General features: G+C 40.8%; 2 protein-coding genes across 3 annotated transcripts; both read left to right on the forward strand.

The window, feature by feature from the left end:
• Positions 1-5,413: 5,413 nt before the first annotated feature.
• Positions 5,414-12,044, forward strand: LOC131884201 (uncharacterized). 2 transcript variants are annotated; one of them, XM_059231898.1, is made up of 14 exons: positions 5,414-5,594; positions 5,667-5,835; positions 5,918-6,066; positions 6,144-6,356; positions 6,427-6,540; positions 8,019-8,170; positions 9,272-9,458; positions 9,518-9,671; positions 9,740-9,873; positions 10,528-10,759; positions 10,824-11,064; positions 11,267-11,443; positions 11,514-11,639; positions 11,724-12,044. In XM_059231898.1, exons 1-14 carry the CDS (start codon positions 5,466-5,468, stop codon positions 11,848-11,850), a joined length of 2,304 nt encoding a protein of 767 aa, XP_059087881.1. In that variant the 5' UTR covers positions 5,414-5,465; the 3' UTR covers positions 11,851-12,044. The 2 variants fall into 2 exon arrangements, with proteins under 2 accessions (XP_059087881.1, XP_059087880.1); XM_059231897.1 differs by having other exon boundaries at positions 5,915-6,066; positions 11,724-12,043.
• Positions 12,045-12,376: 332 nt separating this feature from the next.
• Positions 12,377-17,222, forward strand: LOC131884200 (uncharacterized). The gene is made up of 11 exons (XM_059231896.1): positions 12,377-13,061; positions 13,553-14,002; positions 14,072-14,392; positions 14,463-14,737; positions 14,947-15,050; positions 15,141-15,308; positions 15,391-15,593; positions 16,145-16,273; positions 16,373-16,499; positions 16,565-16,817; positions 16,881-17,222. The coding sequence occupies exons 1-11, from the start codon at positions 12,519-12,521 to the stop codon at positions 17,143-17,145; spliced, it is 2,838 nt and encodes a 945-aa protein (XP_059087879.1). The 5' UTR covers positions 12,377-12,518; the 3' UTR covers positions 17,146-17,222.
• Positions 17,223-19,576: the final 2,354 nt, after the last annotated feature.

A 19,576-nucleotide genomic window follows, 5' to 3' on the forward strand; every position in this document is an offset into this window, starting at 1 on the left:
CACTTTTGGACACTTTTGGACACTTTTGTCCACTTGGTGTCCAAAAGTCACGCTAATTCTCAAAATTGCCCACCCTGAATGGCATAGAGGATATAACTTCCTTTTCAGGGCTTGGAGTATCGACGAATGAACGCCATTTCAATTGCTCAGGATGTTATCGTTTTCCTAAAAGGACTGTCCTTTAAGTGAGAAGAAAATAATCATTCAGTAACTTGAAGAATAAAGCAAAAGGGTACCACCCCCTTCAAAAGCAGGTCATGTTTTTGCACAAATTGACAGCAAAAGATAGAGAGTACGGATTTCTGCTATGTTTAAAGTGGCTCGACCAAAACCAAAAACGCACATCCCAAAAGAGCCAGCCTATTCCAGCCCAACAAGCAAGCTAATCAAAGATTGAAACTGGTGATTTGAGTTTTATTGAATGTAACTTGAGTGGTTACATACAATGTAACAAGTGTAAAAAGTGGTTCCATGCCAAATGTTTGGGCATTTGTTGATGTCAGCGACAAGAAAGATGAAATTTGTCCTTGGAATTGTTTCAATCATTAATGATCTCTGTAGTTGATGCCCTGGTCGTCTCTGTATCCCATAATAAATGTTGTCTTTGAATGCAGAAATTGTCTCAGACAATTTTATGGGCTGGTTCTATACTTATAAAGTATTGCCGTAATCCCTTGTCTCTGCAATGGAGCTGTACATTCGATCGGATTGACCAACAATTGACCAAGCTCTCGGACTTGGATTCGGATTTTTGGCGACCCTGACAGATCCGATGCACAGCTCTATCCTGCAACCCTTGAACAGAAGTTCTTTATCGGAAGTGACGGCTACTAACTTCACACAGCCTTTGAAAATTGACCTCCTAATTCGCCGCCAAACTGAAAATGATAGAGCCATGGCAAATTCTCTGGCTTTTGCTTTTCAACTTTCACTGAAACAATTCAATTATATCGAACGGAAAGATATCAATTGCCATAGATTTTTATCTATCGATGTTGTGGATAAAGATAGCTTTTGAAGATTTTTCAAATCCGAGCATTGAAGAAAATTTATTTTCACATGGCCTTTGCTTTTTCCTATATTTAGATGATTTTGATCATTAGTTTTGATCTCAAATATTGTCTTGCACTCTTAATGCAAAATGACACTTATAACACACTTAATAGCAACTCAGAATAAAAGTGCCAAAAGGCAAAATCATTAGGTACATGAGTTGCACCTTCAGTAGAAATTTTATGGACATATGTAGACCAGCTCCTTAGCAATAGTAAGTTGACAGTTCTTGTTTTTGTCAAATTGGCCACCGAATTTGCTGACAACAACTTGCCACAAATGAATTAACATATAAAAATACGTATTCATCTTATATACTCGGATGAATTATTTTTGTTACATTGTGATGCTATAATAACTCGAAAATATATTAGGTAAACTAAAACATTTAAAAAATGCAATAGATGTTTATATGAATGTGTTTCATATGCCCAGTTGTGCTGTTCATTGCAATTTCATGAAAATCAATGGCATTTAAAGGGAAGGCCAATGATCAAATATGCACCAACCTTTCAGTCATACTTCAAGTTTAAACACCTAACCGCTTAACAGAATACCGCAATTCTTTTAGCATGCAATAATGTAAAAGTTTTAGAAGGAATTTCTTTTTTTCCGAAATATGGTTTTTCTAATGTAATTTAAATGACATAATATACCAAATTGAATAATATAACATATTCTAAAGAAAAAATGGCTCATTTAAGAATTTGAGGTCGCAGAAGTATGTAATATGTTAATTAGTTATTGTTGAGGTACCATTAGGCCATCATTGGCTTAGTTTTGACAAAAACTGGAACATTCAACTTAGCTAAGTAGCTGCTTTATATGCATCCATGAAATTTCTACTGAATGTGCAACTAATGTATCTAATGGTTTTTCTTTTCTGCACATGTAGTCTAATGTGCATTAAGTGTGTTTTAAGAGTCATTTTACACTTTTTTGATCAACAACTGACTGTTTTTCAAAACAGAAATTGAAATCCTTGATTTAGTGATATCAAAAAAAAGTCTTGAGAGCATAGTTGAAAGTTACCTAACATCATTCTAAACACAGTGCTTGGGATCTGACTGATTGAAGTTATTCAAGACAAGCATTTGGAGTTAATTTAGAGGCCATGCTGGGCTTTCAACTAGAATCTAGACATATCTCTCTATGTCAGGTTTGCCAAATCTGGTGCCAGCACTCGCAATTAACGTTAAAAAACGTTAACAAGAGACTCATTGAACCACTTAACTCAAACAAAACATAAATGCAAACGCAACCAACTTACCTCTCTTGTTTCAACATTATTTGGCGTTATCAGAATATGCAAATATGAACGTGGTTTGCGTAAGCACCTCATGAGCGCCACTTTACATGAAGAGCATTTCTGATGCCATGAGTGGAAACTATGTATTGGCCAACCTAGATCACGGTCGCCATGTATTGGCCAACCTAGATCACGGTCGCCATGTATTGGCCAACCTAGATCACGGTGGCCATGTAACGCTCGAATCAAGTCTAACAAGATCAAGAGACGAGACTTAGTAGTACCTAGAGAAATGAAACAAGTGTTGGTCTCGGTGGTATGTCGTAGACTCTCTCTTTATTCATAGCTAAACATGGCTTTATATACAGAGAAGAGCATTGCGCTTACGGCGCCTGTTCCAAGTCTGTCGCAACATGTTGGAGCATAGAGTCCCTCTTTGGGATCAGGGTGTGGTTCTCTCATGACGATGCTTTAGTTCGTATACAACTACATATCTCTGCCTTTTCAGAATGTCAGATTTCTTAAATCTGCTCTCAAAATGATCTACCTGGCGAAGGTGAAATAAAGCATTTTCTTTCACCAGCTACTCTATCCTGGAAACAAGGAAGCCAGTTCGTTACATCAGATCATTTAAGAAATAACTTTTCCGAGAAGTTTGCGCTTACAACAGCATATATTAGTTTCCAGTTGTGGAGAAACGCTTCATCGTGGTTGGTTTCCACTTAACTTTGCGAGTAATTTGTGGTTATAAAATACGGTTTTGAGCTAGTCATGGCGGCAGCCGTATTGGAATCAAACTGTGTCGATGCTTTTCGAGCTGGAATTTAGCATAAAGAATCAAGATCGAAGCTTGCAATCTGATCAGCTTGCGTTACATCAGTAGCTTGCAGTTGAGGGATTCATCAGAATTGTAATAAGCACTAGAGGTGACACAGTTGGAGACATACCCACCAAGCATATTTAGATCGCAGGAGGGCAAAAGGCACTTCAATAAGAGGTGAACGTGATGTTTTAGTGCGAGTCTTCTGAGTAATTGGCGCTAAAATGTCCTTATTTGTACAAAATGAATGCAAAGGATTTGAGTCGTGAAAGGCAAGCATCCAAGAGCTAAGAAATAGTGCTCTCCTCCTCCATTGCTGTACAGGCGAGCGCCCTACCTTTTCAGGTCCCCTAAAACCCATGATTACCCTACCTTGTTTTAATTGGTGGTCAAGGCTTGACTCTGATTGTCTCCATGCCCATGTCAAGTAGAATCATCACAAGTTGATCTCCATAGAAAAGTACTTCATTAGCTCAACCGGCAACAATACAATCTGCCAAACGAGCTGGAAGAATGTATTTTGTTAAACTGTAACAACACCTTTTATTTTAATTGTACTTGGGATTATATTCTCTAAAGCGCTTAGAAAAGCTCTTGTTTACCTCTTGCCGTCAGCGGCAAAAAGTGCACCATGGGCCGTTTGGCTTGCTCGTGGCTGATGGGGCTAATTTGGGCCGAAACACATTTTTATCATTTTTCAGCACAACCATGACCTAAATTACAAAGGCAGCTTTAAGTTTTGAATCAAAACTTAACCACCTAGGCACACATTTCGTTGAAAAAGGCAAGTGTTCGCCTGTCAGCCGAATTTTTGCATTTCTGGTATGTATAAGGATGTTAAATCACCGTCTTTTTGTACCTGTGAAAACTAGGAACTTACGAATATTCTGCAATTGGACCGTTTGTCATCCTCAGTCTCCAATATTTATCACTCATTTCGTAAAATAAGCCAAAAAAAGTTATCTTGGGGCAATTTTAATGTTAAACATCTCCAGGCCTTGAACCGTTACAGAAAAAAATTAACGCGTTACCGTTACTACTCAGAAAATGCACCACGTTACCGCTACTTTTCAGAAAAAGTAGCGCGTTACCAATACCGATACTTTTATACAAAAAGGTGTCCTAAAACAACAAAAAAAACACAACGTTTTATACGATTTGTTTAACATATAGGAAACATGACTTGAAACAAATGACTGATGTACGAGGGTACAAGGGCTCGAGGATTAAGGCTTGTTTGATTTTGATCTTCTTTCACTTTTACTAAACATTTTGACAAGCATTTTCATCGTTTTTTATGGTTTGAAAAGGTCAAGATAATGAAAGTATTCCATTGTGACATTATGAGGCTAACTTAAGTAAATGCAACTAGTAATGTCATACATCACAGAAAATGTAAATTGATGACCTTTATTGCAGCCCTCAGTTGTTATTTATTTGATCCCATCAGTAGCAAATAAGTCACTGCATTTGAGACAGAACTTTTAAATATTACTGGGAGGAAGTCTTAATGCATTAATTATTTGCTGCGTTTAACAAAAGGCAACGGTAATGGGAAGGCTAAAACCCCGTTCCGTTACCGCCACTTTTTCAGAAAAGTATCGCGTTACCGGTAACGTTACTCAAAAAGTAACGTGTTACATGAAACGGTAAATTGATGACCTTTATTGCAGCCCTCAGTTGTTATTTATTTGATCCCATCAGTAGCAAATAAGTCACTGCATTTGAGACAGAACTTTTAAATATTACTGGGAGGAAGTCTTAATGCATTAATTATTTGCTGCGTTTAACAAAAGGCAACGGTAATGGGAAGGCTAAAACCCCGTTCCGTTACCGCCACTTTTTCAGAAAAGTATCGCGTTACCGGTAACGTTACTCAAAAAGTAACGTGTTACATGAAACGGTGTTACTCAAGCCCTAAACATATCTTATGTTGATTTTATCAATAAGACTCAAAACACACCTTTCGGTAAATTATGATTCCATGCATGCCATGATGAGAAGTGAAATATGAATTACTTATACCCGATATGACCACAAGCATGTCGGTTACTCCTTCAATTTCTCCTACTCAATTTTCAATCCGACCTTGACGGACAGGTTGACTTTCTCCAACTTGATCGCTTTCTTTCTCCCCAATTTCCGTGTCCACCCCTTAGATCCCAACCACTTGAGTCCAATCTGGGACCCCAAATCAGGCCTGAAAAGAGGTCCCTCTAGACACAAACACACACTTCAAACCTGTAGCTTTCACTGGGCGGAAATCGACACCAGGACCACCTTTCTTTACATTCCTTTCAACAACAAAATCAGTTTCATGCTGACCCCCGGTCCTCTTTGACCATGGATCTTTTGCCGGTTTATATCATTTTGGGATCACTATTTCTGGTTGGCATCCTGGCCATCACGGGGATTCTCATCGTCTATTACGGCAAGCATTACTTCAAACCCGAAAGCAATGGCGTTGTTCAAGTAAACTCACACCATTCAAAAATTGACAAACGAATCAAAAGAGTCTGCAGGATGATGTTCTTGCCATTCTAGTTCCAGTCTGAATCCTCTCCTCAAAGATTAGGCAATAATTTGCCCAAACCCTCAGGGAATTATGCAGTCTTGGAAGATCACTTGGATCTTATTGACTCGCCGATTTTGTCCGTGGGAGGAACGGCTCATCAAATTTCGGCCGCAGCTTATATTCGAAAACACGCCCCAGGTTAGATACATACATTGGATTGGGAATCTTGGCCCTGAAAAGAGAAATGCCGCTTTTGAACGAAAATGTATCATTAAAGCAGCCCCCATGGGAGTGACCCTGGAATTTCATCCGGATGATAACACCATCCTTCAAGTGGAAGGCACTCACAATACGATCACGAAGATCACCCGCATCCGAATCACTATTGAGGAGCGACAACGCAAGCTTAAATACTTTTCCATTCATAAGGTAACATTCGAGTTTGCCTCGGGCTATAAGTTTGTAATCGAACTTGTTGGGGAAATGGCAAATCTTCTATGTTATAGGGCCAAATGGATAACGCTCCAATCAGTATCTACGTGTTCCCCTTAACGGATAACTGCTTCGAAATGGTCAAAAAGGACATAATGGCCAAGGATCAGGAGATCGACCAACTAACTTCCCACCCTAGATACGTGCGATATCTTGGAACTTGCTTCAATGCCGTGAAAAAGGAAGCTTATGTTATTACGGATTTTGTGGCAGGAGCTACAATTCAAGTAAGCTTCTTCATTTCAGCATTCGTATAGTCCTTGTCAAGGTTATATAATCTGGAAACGTCAATCTTAGGAAATTTGGAAATCACCCGACATCCGGCAAGCCATGGAACTTTCCGAGGAGGAAAAGATACAAGCAAGCATGGATCTAGCAGATGCGGTCTATTTCTTGCACGGTCACTCGACGGTGAGAACTGCACACGTTTTTTGCTTGGTTTAGAAATCTTGGCATGAAAATAAATGCACATTATTTTCATCGTCAATCTAGGGAAAATTGCAACTTATCCCAGTGAAACAATGAAATTTGGAAAACAATTTTGTGCAGATTCCTTTATGGTTAATTGGGACAATATTTTTTTTAAACCTTTATTCAATGTTGGCAGGTGAACTTCAGTTCATTAAAGACACTACCTAAATATGAGGTTAAAAGAGAGTAAAAAGACTTCACATCATTCATGACAGGGCCAAGTAAACAACACAGCTGATATTCATTTTCTTCCCAATTTTAGATTCTAACGCTTGAATATTCTGAAAATTGAAAAAAGGGACCTTGAGGGGAACAAAAGAGTTAAAAAAACAATGTAACATCCTGCCATCTATGTACCAGCTGAATTGTGGGAGTTCAAGAAAATGATAAGTAGTATCCTTCAAGTAAATAATCAATGCTCTTTCTTTTAAAGTGCATTATTAATTCAAGATCGGTTTGGAAATTTGTTAGTTCTTTTGATCGTTTACTCAGCTACCACTTGACAACGTGGCACGTTTCTGCATTCAGTATCTCTAAAACAACGCCTTAGTAGAGAGCATTAGCAGTTCCCCGGCCAAAGTAAATCAAGTAGTATGGCTGCCCTTACAAGGTTAAGTGAGTGAAAGTGAGGAATCTGTCCCTTCAATGCAAAATGAAATGGCGTTACTTATTTTACAGTATTTTATCTCAAACAATGAAAAAAATCAAGGTCATGACTACCTCAAGAAAATTATATGCATTTGGCAAATAAGACGATGAAAGTCAAGGGTTTAAGCCTGAGTAGCATGTGTTCAGTAATTAGGGCTTGTCAAGTGAACGCGTTCATGAACAACTGACGTTATTCCAAGGAGTAAAATCAAAGACAACATGCTTAGCCAAACCGCATTGTGCATGCTTTGAATTTTGGCATTTATTCCAATTTGCATGTTTGTCTAAGAAAATAGTATTGTCGTATTGAGCTAATTTGATAGTGCATTCACCGAATAACACCAAACATGTGCATTTTGTTGGGTTCTGTAACACAGCTCACTCAAAATCACTCAATTATTGAAAATTCAACTGGCGGATATTGCGAGTTGACTGTCATGTTTGTCGTTGTTCTCCCTCCCCAAAATGCCCAAAATCAGGGTGCCGGACCACATTTTTCTTTGAATTCCCTTCCCTTGACAAGCCAAAGAACGAAAAATAGCGTCAAGCGGCAAAATGAATCATTACAAAACTAAACTAGATTGAGATCCTTTTTTCTTAAATCAAAGAGGGCATTTTACTAGAGGTGACGTCACTAATAAGATACAAGATGCAACTATTTCAGGGATTGAAAAAAGTGACTAATGTTTAAAGGTATTTTTGACCTTTAGCCTTTTCAGACGGGCCATTTTCGAACAGAATGGAATCGGCAATCTAATTCACCTTTTCAGCCAGTTGTTCATGGACTAATCAGTTTGGCCAGCGTTGTCATCGACGGGGAGACTCATCGCGCTAAATTGATGGCCTCAGCATCGCTCAGACGAATTCATGAAATCCTCGAGAAGATTCATCCCGAAGACGATTTCACAGATTTGGCTCTCAAGTACAGTAATTTATTCATCAAATCATTTACACGATAATTGGGAATTTGCGTCAACACGTCCTTTTTCAACGGTCTAATTCATTGTAAACTATTCCTTCCTGAGTCAAACATGGTACTAGAATCACGATACGGTTAATCTTTGTTCGCTAGCAAATGGGGATCATTAATGTAGGATTGCGCAAATATGCCTTCCTTAGGTCAAACCCATGGCCAAGATTGAAATCAAATGGTTTTGAACGTGTAGGACAAAGGTATGAAATGAGCTAAAAGTAACGACAGGGAATTGAACGGTAAATTTTCCAAACATTTTATGAAACCCCATCAACTATCTACAATTGTTCTATCCTACTTCTTTGACAACTTAACTAATTTTCTAGCTTGAAAAATAAAACAAATGGAACCACTTGGATGATGTGCCTACTAAATTTTTGGCTCAAATTCAAAACTGGCACGTCTTTAAGTGTTTAAAAACTACAATTTTGAAAGATATATTTGATAAATTTCAAAATACAGTACATTAAGAAAACACTCGAATCTAAATTATTACCCGATATATCTAACCACTACCGAGTTGGCTTCAAATTTCATCCACTTTAGCTCCAAATTGCTCCGTTTAAGTTTGAACTCATATTTCCAGACAATTCATAGAGTTTTTAAACATCACAAAAGTAGAATATCATTTGCCTCTTTCTTTAATTCTCCCTCTTTTTCTTTTAAGAGAGCTATTTTTCAAATCAAGCCAAAAAGAAGAATGACATTCTATTTTTGTGATATTGGCAATCGGTATGAATTGCGTGGGAATTAGAGTTTAGAGAAATCCGGGGAATTAAAGGGCTAAAACGTAGGAAAAATAGAACCATTTATTTGAATTCAAGAAAAGTCCTTCAATGGTTTTTTTTGAAAGCTATCGCTTTCTAAATGTGCAGGTTGTAAACCTGAGTGGTGGAGAATCCAATTAGCAACCAAATCCAAGCTATCCCAAGCGATTTTGCAAGCTAAAGGAGTGCCAAGATGTGTTTCTCCACGTACATTCTACCTACTTGTGGAAACTTGAAAAGACATTTTCACCTGATCATCTTTGTGAGATTGATATTTTTCTAGCTCCAACTTTAACTTACAAGAGCGCGCCCCCGAGACCGTGAAGTCAACCAAGGAGGCAGATATGAAGACCGACATTTGGGCACTTGGATGTACCATCATGGAGTTCATTTTCGACCAATACACGTGGGACTTTCATAACCTTAACAAACAATTCAATGTCAAGGACTCGGGCATGGCCTTGGACCAGGTTAGCATTGAGTAAAAGCTCTTGAGGCCATGATGTCATAGGGGGCTCCAATCTTGTAGGCTGTCGCACTGAAATTAGAACCCTCTATTGTGATGACGGTCAGATCTGCCAATCCCAAGCTTCAGTTCCTGACTCAATGCCTTCAATACAATTCCGTTGAACGCCCATCGGCCACGTTTATTACCACCGGTCTTCAGCAATGCATTCTCGAAAGTACGAATGCTAGACATGTGATGGTCATTCTTTCATTGCTTAACAAGTCAACGGGGCTTCATTTTCAGTTCAGCGTGATAATCGCGTATCAATCGCTCAAGCTTCAAGTTTTGTTTTTCCTGGTCGACGCATCATCAATTCAGCGAGAACAAGGAAATTTGATCCACTCATCCGACAACAAATTGAGTGGAACGTGAAGCAGGTACGTTCGTTGACTATTTTCGCTATTTTCAACCAAAGGGAACCCCCCTGGTCAAAATGCGGAAGACTAACTTTTCTTTTCACGTAACCTTGATAAGAAGGGCGACTTTTACACGGCGACCAACACTCGACGCCTTTTAGCTACTAGCTCCTGTCGTCCAAGAGAAAATTTAACCTTGTTTAACTAACCTCATCAATCATACACGTCCTTGTTTTTTTTTGAAAAATCGTCAAAATTGAAGGGGATTTTAGCACCCCAAAGAATTGCTTCCTAAACGTTAAAATTATGATTTATTTGCGATCGTGGATCAAGGAACGTTTCAAAGCAAGGCTCACCTCCAAAGTCAGTCTTGATCTAACGCCAAAATAAAAACCCATCCTAAACTTCAATTGACGTCCCATAAATAAAAACGATGGTTAACGTATTTGTATTAAGGAAAATTGTGATTGATCAACACTAAGTGTTGATCAGAATTTGCTTATTTTAATTGCTGAAAAAGTTAACATGGAACAATATGCACTTCTTTTCCAAGTTTTGCAGAACGAAGTAGAAATCTCCGCCTTTCAAAATGCAAAAACCATTTGACGTTTGGTGTAAAAAGCCCTTCCGTCAAAAATGGAATGCCAAGAACCGATTGAATTTCTCCCTTTTTAGGATGCCGGACGAAAAAAGCGAGCCATTTTGTTTGGCAACCGCAATTATTTGGGGCGGGATTTCAAGAGTCTGTCAGTCACACCCCTGAATGACATCAAGGACATGACAACGATGCTCTCTGTGGGGGGCTTTGGCCTGAGCAACATTTACGAAAACATCCCTTCACGTCAACATCTTGAGGACATCCTGAAAGCCTTCGTTGAAGCCATCAATAAGGAACCCGAGGAAATTGGTGACACGCGACTGACGATTTGATTCATTCAAATTGAAAAGCCAACTTCGATTGATTTTTCCAGAACTATTGGTACTCTATTTCTCCGGTTTGGGAGTACAGGGTCTACCCAAGAAATTGGCCCAGAAGCGTCGATTGGGTGTGTTCCTGGATCGAGTGGGGATTTCGCACGATTTGGCCTTGGCCACGGGCAACGAGACATTGTTCCCGGTGGCCAAACTTCAGACCATTCTGTGCACTTTGAACGCCAAAGTCAAGAGGAAACTCGTCATCTTGGATATCAGGATCGCTGACAATAGCAAGGGGTAAGTAAGAGACCGACCGACTGACCGACCGACCGACCGATCAACCGACTCGACTGACCCCGGGTAACACACGAGGATCAAAACCCAAATTTGACAAGAACGTGCGAAGACAATGTTGGGTCGCTCAAACCTCACGAATCATGATACATTGCTCCAAGATGCCTTCGTTCGGGTTCTCATAGTGGCTCGTAACTCTATTTAGTCGATCCATGAGACGACAAATGAGTCTGGACCCGTTTGCGACACAGAATCATTTCGACGGAGGAACTTTCGGGATGGAGGACCAAGTCATTACCGAGAGTGACTTTGATTGGGACGTTCCCATCATTGGCGAGGAGTCGATCGATAAGCTTCCCACCATGTTCACCATCTATCCAAGGTAGAGACAAATCATGTTGTCTGTTCAATTCTTATCATCCATTTCTCTATGGAAATCACTTTCTTTCTAGTATTGATGAGTATGGGTCCGTGGCAGTGGCTGATAGTCACCCTCGACGAACGAATGGGTTCCTGACGGGATGTCTCATCAACGTGTTGAAGGACTACGCCAGACTCTCAATTGAAGATTTGCCTAGGTGATTAATTAATATTAGTGAGACATGAGTGAGAAATCCGACAGGAGAAAGAGCCAGCCAGCTAGCGACGGCTTTCGTTTCTAGGATCTTGAATGACGAGATGGCGGATGAAGGGGATAAATCCAAGATTTTCCGAGGCATTCAATGCCAGGCCGACTTCATCCCTGTGAGTGGCGATATTTGGTCTCTTCCATTCATTACCAAACATTGAGGAAAAGAGGACGAATCATACATAATTAGTCATCCGCCCGATTACTGAATCAATTTCTACGCCGGTTTGATGTGATAACGGACCCACGGCTGTTTGAGAGCTCTTGCTTGCGAGCCCTACTCAATTGTGCAAATACGGCAAGATAAGATAAAGAACTCTCTCGCCCTGAATCCGGCTCTCTCTCGCTTTTCTCCTGGCTTACTTGATTTGTCAAACAACTCGGCTATTTGGATATAACCTTGAACTGTTTATCATGTAAATCATATGACATTTTGGCCTGGATATTTATTCACGGATGATACATATCGGTTGTATTTCTAGCATAGGAGGAATAATTCGGACGCAGTTGAAGAAGTACCACCTGAGTCCTAAAAATGTCACCCTAGATTACTTATTTGACTGGCGAAAGACCAACGATCTCGGTAGGTCTTATGGGGTCTGTCTGTCGTCGTACGTAGGGAAGGAGTCCACGGAACGCATTTTCAATAGTCAGTCGAGTGCACCACCGGGGACTCTCATCATTGCTCACTAGTTTGGGGAATGGGTGCTTGTGAGTGACTTAGTTAGGTCCTATTGTTTGAATAAGGATAACTGGATCGAGTAGCAAAGACGGCGTTGTTGGGCTATGCAAGTGACTCCAACGCAACCGAGATATCGCCCACAGAGCTATGGAAAATTTGTTCTCTGGCCAATCTCCGACTGCTTCCCCATTTGTGTCATATGAGGATCGAGGCTGGGTCAGCTCCTCAGGTCTCGGCGTCACCGCAGCACGACCAGCTTGGGGACATCCATATGAGGAGTACTGCCGGGTTGTTCATGAACTCGGCAATGGCTATGGCTATGGCGCCGGCGACTACGACAACGACGAAGGAACCCATACTGCTAACGAGAGACAAATTGTGACGAGCTCCCTCCCGACGGATAATGCCGCCCGAAAGGTGTTCAGAAGCCACCTCTTTGAAACAGCTCGCCCGCATTTTGATCGCAAAGTCACCATCGAAAGGCTTTCATTACCTCCTCACAATCTGAAGGCCAAGAAGATCAATTTTCCCAAGATGGACGAGGTCTCCGAGGGCAGAACCCCGACGGATCAAAAAAACCAAGACGGAAACCAAGCCCCCGAGGCGACCCGGGAAAGTGGGTTCAAGGCTTCGGAGAAGAACCCAGAGGACACCAAAGATGTGAGGGAGACGGTATCGATGATCCAGCAGGTAAGCTATGCGACTGACGAAGCTTCCAAGACCGGTTACTATCTTCACTTGTGGTAGCGTTTTAGATAGTCGAGTAGGATTGACTGGTCGCGAAGATATCTTATCGTGGAGTTTATCAGTTGTTAACTTTCTGTGTTCAGATATCTAAACTGCCTTTCACACGGCGGACGGATCCCACTACAACTGATTATATCCGGAGACAAGACCGGAGATAATACAGTTCGAGAATGAGACTGCTTGATAACTCCAATTGCCTTATCGTCCTTGTTCCATTTCACAGTTAGGGTTTAACCTTAATATTCCATATCTCCAATAACAACTGATAGGTGCACGTACTGATAGACAATCTTGTCCAAAGATAGGAACTCCCAATATCTTCAACCCACGGATTATGCTTTATCTTTAGCTTTTCCAACGGTCGCAAAATCTCTCGGTCTCTCTCTTTTCTATGTCCTCCACCTTGTCACCATTTGATTCTCTGTTCTTCTCAGCCTCCAAACCAGGATCCTAATGATAAAGATGATGGAGCGTCGGGATCCCCTCCTCCGCCGCTCAAGAAAGAAGACGTCCAAACATCAGAGGCCTCGACTACTTCTATCCCGAGTGGAGCAGACATCAAAGACGAGATCAAGACTTCGCCTCCAGAGCAAACCCAAGAGGCAGAAGCCCCAAGCCAATACCCGCCGTCCAAGCCAGAACTTCCCAATGAAGCTGGGGCATTGGATTCGGGAGCCGCCAATGCTACCGCCAGTGGAAATTCGACTAGCCATTTGCACAATCATGGAACTCCAAATGGAATCACGCTTGATCCCAATGATATGCATGTTCAATTTTCGGTGTCCCTTCCTGTGCCAGTGCCTCCTTCACGGTTTTCGTTTTGTCCCGCGGGTCCACTTCCAACCGGGGAAACGGTTCAAAACGAGGAGCACAGAGCAGTGACGGTGAGGCATCAAGGGTGTTATGAGTTCCAAATGGGTTCTAGAATTGATCAATAAGTCGATTTGTTTTAGTACGATGAGTCCATAGAGCTTATTGATTTCTCAAATGGAAGCAATTTCATCCAAGCTGGAACAGATGAACGAGGGGTGATCCACGTGATCAAAGATGATGCCAATCCAGAATATCAAGCCGTGCCGTATTCTCGAGGCGGCCATGAGTTGGAGCCTTTTACACTCGGACCGATTGCGACCATGTCATCGAACAGTCAACCCGATGCATTGAGGACTGCCGTCGAATCGGCCGAGGTCGATAAGGATGATTCGCATATGATCCTAAACATTTCCAACCCAATGGGAAGAATCTATGAGAATCCACCCCCTTACGTAGATATGGTACGAAGTTCACGAGAATCAAAGCATATTCGATTCTAAACGTAGGGGGATTTGCATACATTTTTTTCAGGATCATGATTCTCGATTAATCCGTGGGGACACCTACTTCACCGCGTACAACAATGCTAATGTTGATTCACCTACGTCTCATGACATCACGCCTACGTACACGTTGTTGGAAAATTCGACCTCTTTCAATCGAAGCGGGACGAACGGCAACGGTGGTGCGTTGCTCTCCGGTAGCAACGGTATCTACACACCCATGACTCAAATCTCGGTGAACGCCCAAAGATTTGATCAGGATTCGCCCATCTATTCGGTGCGACAGCCGCATGTCCAACAAAGGTATTCCCTTAGCCACACCACACATTCAAGTAACAATGTTCTACTTGTGGGAGAAATTGTGGAACAACCTTTCACTACTTATCCAATTTATGTATAAAAGCCCAAAGCTTACTTTCCTTGTAATAATAATAATAATAATAGTAATAATAATAATGATAATAATAATAATAACAATAGCTTCATTGAACTGGACTCTTCTCCTCTTCCAGACCATCAATCTATGATCCATCCATGCCGGTAGCAACACCTACCATTTCCTACGGGGAAATTGCCAAATCAGATGGACAATGGTCTCAAAATGGAACTTTTTATGGTACGTTCAACAAAAATGAATTCATTATGTAACCATTTACGGCATTTTCAAACGCTCAACCGAGATATTGACGGATACAAATTTTTCTAGTTCAATCCAGCCAACAAGTCAGACCCGAAAATGATATGTATAATCCCAATGGAGGCAAGCATACACCCGATCTGGGCAATTATGGTCACTACGTCCCAACGGCCGCGGTTCAATTCCCCAGTTCATCATCCCACCTCACGGGACCCGGGGTAATGGATCAGAGTAATCGTAAGTTCTTCTGGGTTTCGTCTCTCTACATTTCGTCCCATTGGTAGGTTGGCAGGGATCATAGCTTCTATTTTCCTTCCAGTTGAAGTGGTTGGAGCTTACATGGCCAATGTACAATGCATGACCTGCGGAGGAGCCGTTAGTGAAAGCACTCTCCGAAGAAACTCATTTCAACCTTCCCAATGTGATAGCTGTGCCTCCAATACCAAGTACAATGGCATTCGGGGAGCCACGAATACTGCCCGAGGGTCATCGGGAGCTCGAGCAACGCGAAATCCACCACCAGTAAGTCTTTCTTATCACGCTGAAGCTGTAGATCCCTCTGACAAGCCGCGAAGACTGAACGGATTGAAGCTGACAATCATAGTCCTTTTCATTGAGCGGAGGAAGCGCCATCTGCTTTGTCTAGGTGAGGACAAACAAATTTATGGTGTTAGAATAGATCAGCAAAAAGTTGTTCAGCAAAAAAAATCCTTGACAACGTCAGGCATCTTAGAGCATAATTTTGTGTTTCTCCATTTGTTTGTCCGCAACGAAAAGAGGGAGAGGAGAATGAAAAGGACTACCGGAAATTGAAATAACAGCCTATTACTACACAAGAAATGGATCAGTTAAGATTTGCATGTTTTTATTCATATATGGTATTGGAAGAAAGGAAAAAGCGTTTGAACGTGACTACCATTGTTCTGTTGCAAAAGGGAGACTTTAGTGGGCCAACGACTGATAGTGCAGCATGTCGATATGCCCCAAGCATAAATCAATCCGAAGCCTCGAACTGTGGGCCTTAATAGGAACGTACAAGACACAACAATCTAGGTTGATGATTATTATTTCAGCCTAGTACAAATCGTCGAACGGGTCTGACTTGTGCCAATTGCAATACCACCACCACAACGCTTTGGCGGCGAAATGATCAAGGCGAGCCAGTGTGCAATGCTTGTGGCCTTTATTATAAGTTGCACAAAGTAAGTATGAAGCAAGTTATGAAGCAATGAGGTGGTCAAATTGTTCGGACCGAAATCAAAGAAAATCGAGCTTCATTGGGAATAACTTCTTTCTTTTAGATCAATCGACCCAATACAATGAAAAAGGAAGGCATTCAAACCAGGAAACGGAAGCCCAAAAATGCCCAACCCAAAGATGGGCAGCCCAAAAAGCTGAGCTCTTCCTATTATTATCTAAAAGCGAAGGGTGAGTCAGTCTATAATTGCCCTCTAGTCTGGGTTTCATCGAACACGTTTGATCTACTATTTCAGACTCAGACGGGTCAAAAGCTACGACCATTGATATTAACCAAGGCTTTCAGCAGGACCAAACCTATCAGCCTCCTGACCAGCTTATGCTAAGTAATTCCCTGGAAGCTCAATCTTCGAATTCTCAAGACTTGTCCAATGCCACCTATCAGCTGGATGTTTTACAAACTAGGCAGGATGAGCCTGCCTACATCATTCACGGCACCGCCCCCGGAACGACCATAGAAGTCACAAGTGCCTATGAAAGAAATACCTCGTAAGTTGTCTCTGTCTCATTGAGACCTTGGAATTGGTCTGTGATTTTCTTCACTTGTTCTAGGTTGGCCACCCTGGGATCCTTGGACCCGTCCTCGACTATCGTTACCTTTCCCACTGACAATATGATTCTGAGCCAAGGTACATCGGTGACCGGAGTCATAATACCCTCGAGAGATGACGATGAAACCAGATCAAGTAGCCATCAAAGCCCCCATGGGACCCCAGCTGTTATTGCCGTGAGCAACCAATCTGCTCAGGCGACGTGGGACCTCCATCCCACATCCTCATCTCTTCAGGATGGGCAAGGGGATCAGAGTAATGATTAATACTCCCAGTGATGATTATGAACGAATGAATGAATTGAATGAAATGTGATTTGTTAATACATTATCTATTGAATCAATTCGCTCGGGCAGAACCTTTTTTGATAAATGAGTGTTCTTTTAGATCCCCTTTTAAAATGCTCCATAGAGGCGTGTAAGTCTCTTATTTGAAAGTACTTCCCTCCCCCCCTCCCACACACAACTTCTCAAGGTCTCTTATTCATGGTAGACTGAACCAAAGTTTTAAAGCATCTACGCACCACTTAACGAGGAAAGAACTTTTCAAGTTCATAGATGCCACTAGAATAAAAAGAAGAACGAAGATACAAGGAACCGGGATTTACGAGAATATAAACTGTGACCGTAAAGTTCTCGCCCCATTGATGTCTAGAGGTATATTACATATCTCGCTTTATATGCATTTGCTTCAGAGAATGAGTAGATATTTGGGAAATTGAATTAACATATAAACGGGGCATTTTGGGGCTAAAAACGAATAAATTTGGACCATTGAATCCCATGTAACTAAGTAGCGGTGAAATAGATGATATCATAAATCATATTCAAGAGCTCGATTTTGAATATCACAAATAAAAAAAGGTTATTTTTCCATTTCTTGCATAATTTCAAATTAACTTAAAACCTTATACAACCATATCTAAAACCCTGAAAAAAGCAGATATTTGAAAATTTATTTTCAAACCGTCCAAAGGACATTTAGTTGAGTGGTCACTGAAAATTTCACAAATATCAATGACCTCTTAAAGAAACTAATTTTAATCAGTTTCAACTTTCTTCAAGAATCGAAAAACTCTAAAACATTGTTGTATGTATTGTCTTCAGAATTCAAGTGAATGCGTAACTAAGTGTATACATGATGATTGTAAAACACATTTTCAAAGATTGAACTTTTAGTGTGCTTTAAGGGACATTATTTCGCATTTTTAGCTATTGTGAGACTATGCAAGAAAAATAATATTTTATTTGTGATGTTAAAAATCGACATTAATTCTTTGGGAAATTGAATTAACATATAAACGGGGCATTTTGGGGCTAAAAACAAATACATTTGGACCATTGAATCCCATGTAACTAAGTAGCGGTGAAATAGATGATATCATAAATCATATTCAAGAGTTATCTAAGTGTGCTCCTAATTTTCGTTGAGTAGCTTTTTGAAAATTTTAGTTTTTATAATGTTTTTAGGTATGTAAGTATTTTATGGTATGCTTTGGTCACTTTCGATTGGGTATGTTCTTCAAATGTACCGTTATTTTCTACTATTATTCCAAGGTCTTTAATAGAGCTTACTGAAAAAATGGCTTTCAGCCGATTGTCGATGTAAAGTGGCTTGTCTACTCCATTTTAGTTTTACGTCATGATTCGAAACTTATCCCCATTTAATTCCATGTTTTGAGAATGGACCCATTTGTATACAACATGCAAGTCATTTTGCAGTTCTGCCTGGTTCTGTGAATTTCTTCCTTAACACTAGCTTAGTCTCGCCAACATAAGAAGATATTGAAGACTGAAGGGGCAATCTGTGTAGTCTTGCAATGAATAAAACGAACAAATCGAACCCAGAATAGTTCCTTGAAGTACCCCAGATACCACGTTTCGAGGGCGGCCTAAGCAGCCGTCAACTCGAACGGCTCGTGTGCGTTTGGTGAGGAAACCTCTGATCCAAGAGTACATATTTCCTCCAACACCTAGTTTACTCAAACAACTAAACTGTAAATATGATCCACTTTGTCAAATGCTTTAGCAAAGTCCAAGTATATAGCATCTACACAATCGCTATGTTGTAGTCCCTCTATTGCGTCGTGAAAGTGCTGAATCAATTGTGTCACAATGATAAAGTGGGCACGAAAACCATGCTACTGGTCAGGAATGCTACCTTTCATGTCAAGGTATTCAAGAAGCTTTGTCTTAACAAGCTTTTCCATAACTTTGGAAACATTTGATGTTAATGTGATTGGTCGATAATTCACAGGTTCCTAAGGGATTGATCCCTATCTCCTCCTTTATAAATGGGGACTATATGGACATGTTTTAGTTGTGTGGTTACCATCCCCTCTGACAAAGAACGATTCATTAAATATGTAAAAAAAGGGAGCAAGAACTAGTGATGTGCGTTTAAGGTTCTGGAGAGGTTGAAGATTTCAGGGTTTCGATAGCTGTCCGACGACTTCCTTCTCGTTAATCAATACGTCTTTTAGACATGAACTGTTGCCGCCCAAACAAGGGTCGTTTAGCACATGTAGAGTCGGAGTTGAAAAGACCGACGAAAATAGATCACCAAGGATATTCGCTACTTCGGTCGTTTCGGAGACTTCTCTATTCGGCAATCTAATTTGTCCTATAAAGGACATCAAGGGCCAGTGTTCTGCATGTAACCCGATACTTTGCTAGCCTAGTATACTGTTGGCTCGTG

Source organism: Tigriopus californicus, chromosome 7 (genome assembly GCF_007210705.1).
Source record: "Tigriopus californicus strain San Diego chromosome 7, Tcal_SD_v2.1, whole genome shotgun sequence".
Classification (NCBI taxonomy): Eukaryota; Metazoa; Arthropoda; class Copepoda; order Harpacticoida; family Harpacticidae; genus Tigriopus; species Tigriopus californicus.

Coding starts and splice junctions, on each gene's coding strand:
- LOC131884201 (XM_059231897.1), top strand. CDS start 5,466: ATGGATCTTTTGCCGGTTTATATCATTTTGGGATCACTATTTCTGGTT. Junction 6,541..8,018: donor TCTTGCACGGTCACTCGACG/GTGAGAACTGCA, acceptor TCACCTTTTCAG/CCAGTTGTTCATGGACTAAT. Junction 11,065..11,266: donor ATCGCTGACAATAGCAAGGG/GTAAGTAAGAGA, acceptor AACTCTATTTAG/TCGATCCATGAGACGACAAA.
- LOC131884200 (XM_059231896.1), top strand. CDS start 12,519: ATGGAAAATTTGTTCTCTGGCCAATCTCCGACTGCTTCCCCATTTGTG. Junction 14,393..14,462: donor CACCCCCTTACGTAGATATG/GTACGAAGTTCA, acceptor CATTTTTTTCAG/GATCATGATTCTCGATTAAT. Junction 14,738..14,946: donor CAGCCGCATGTCCAACAAAG/GTATTCCCTTAG, acceptor CTCCTCTTCCAG/ACCATCAATCTATGATCCAT.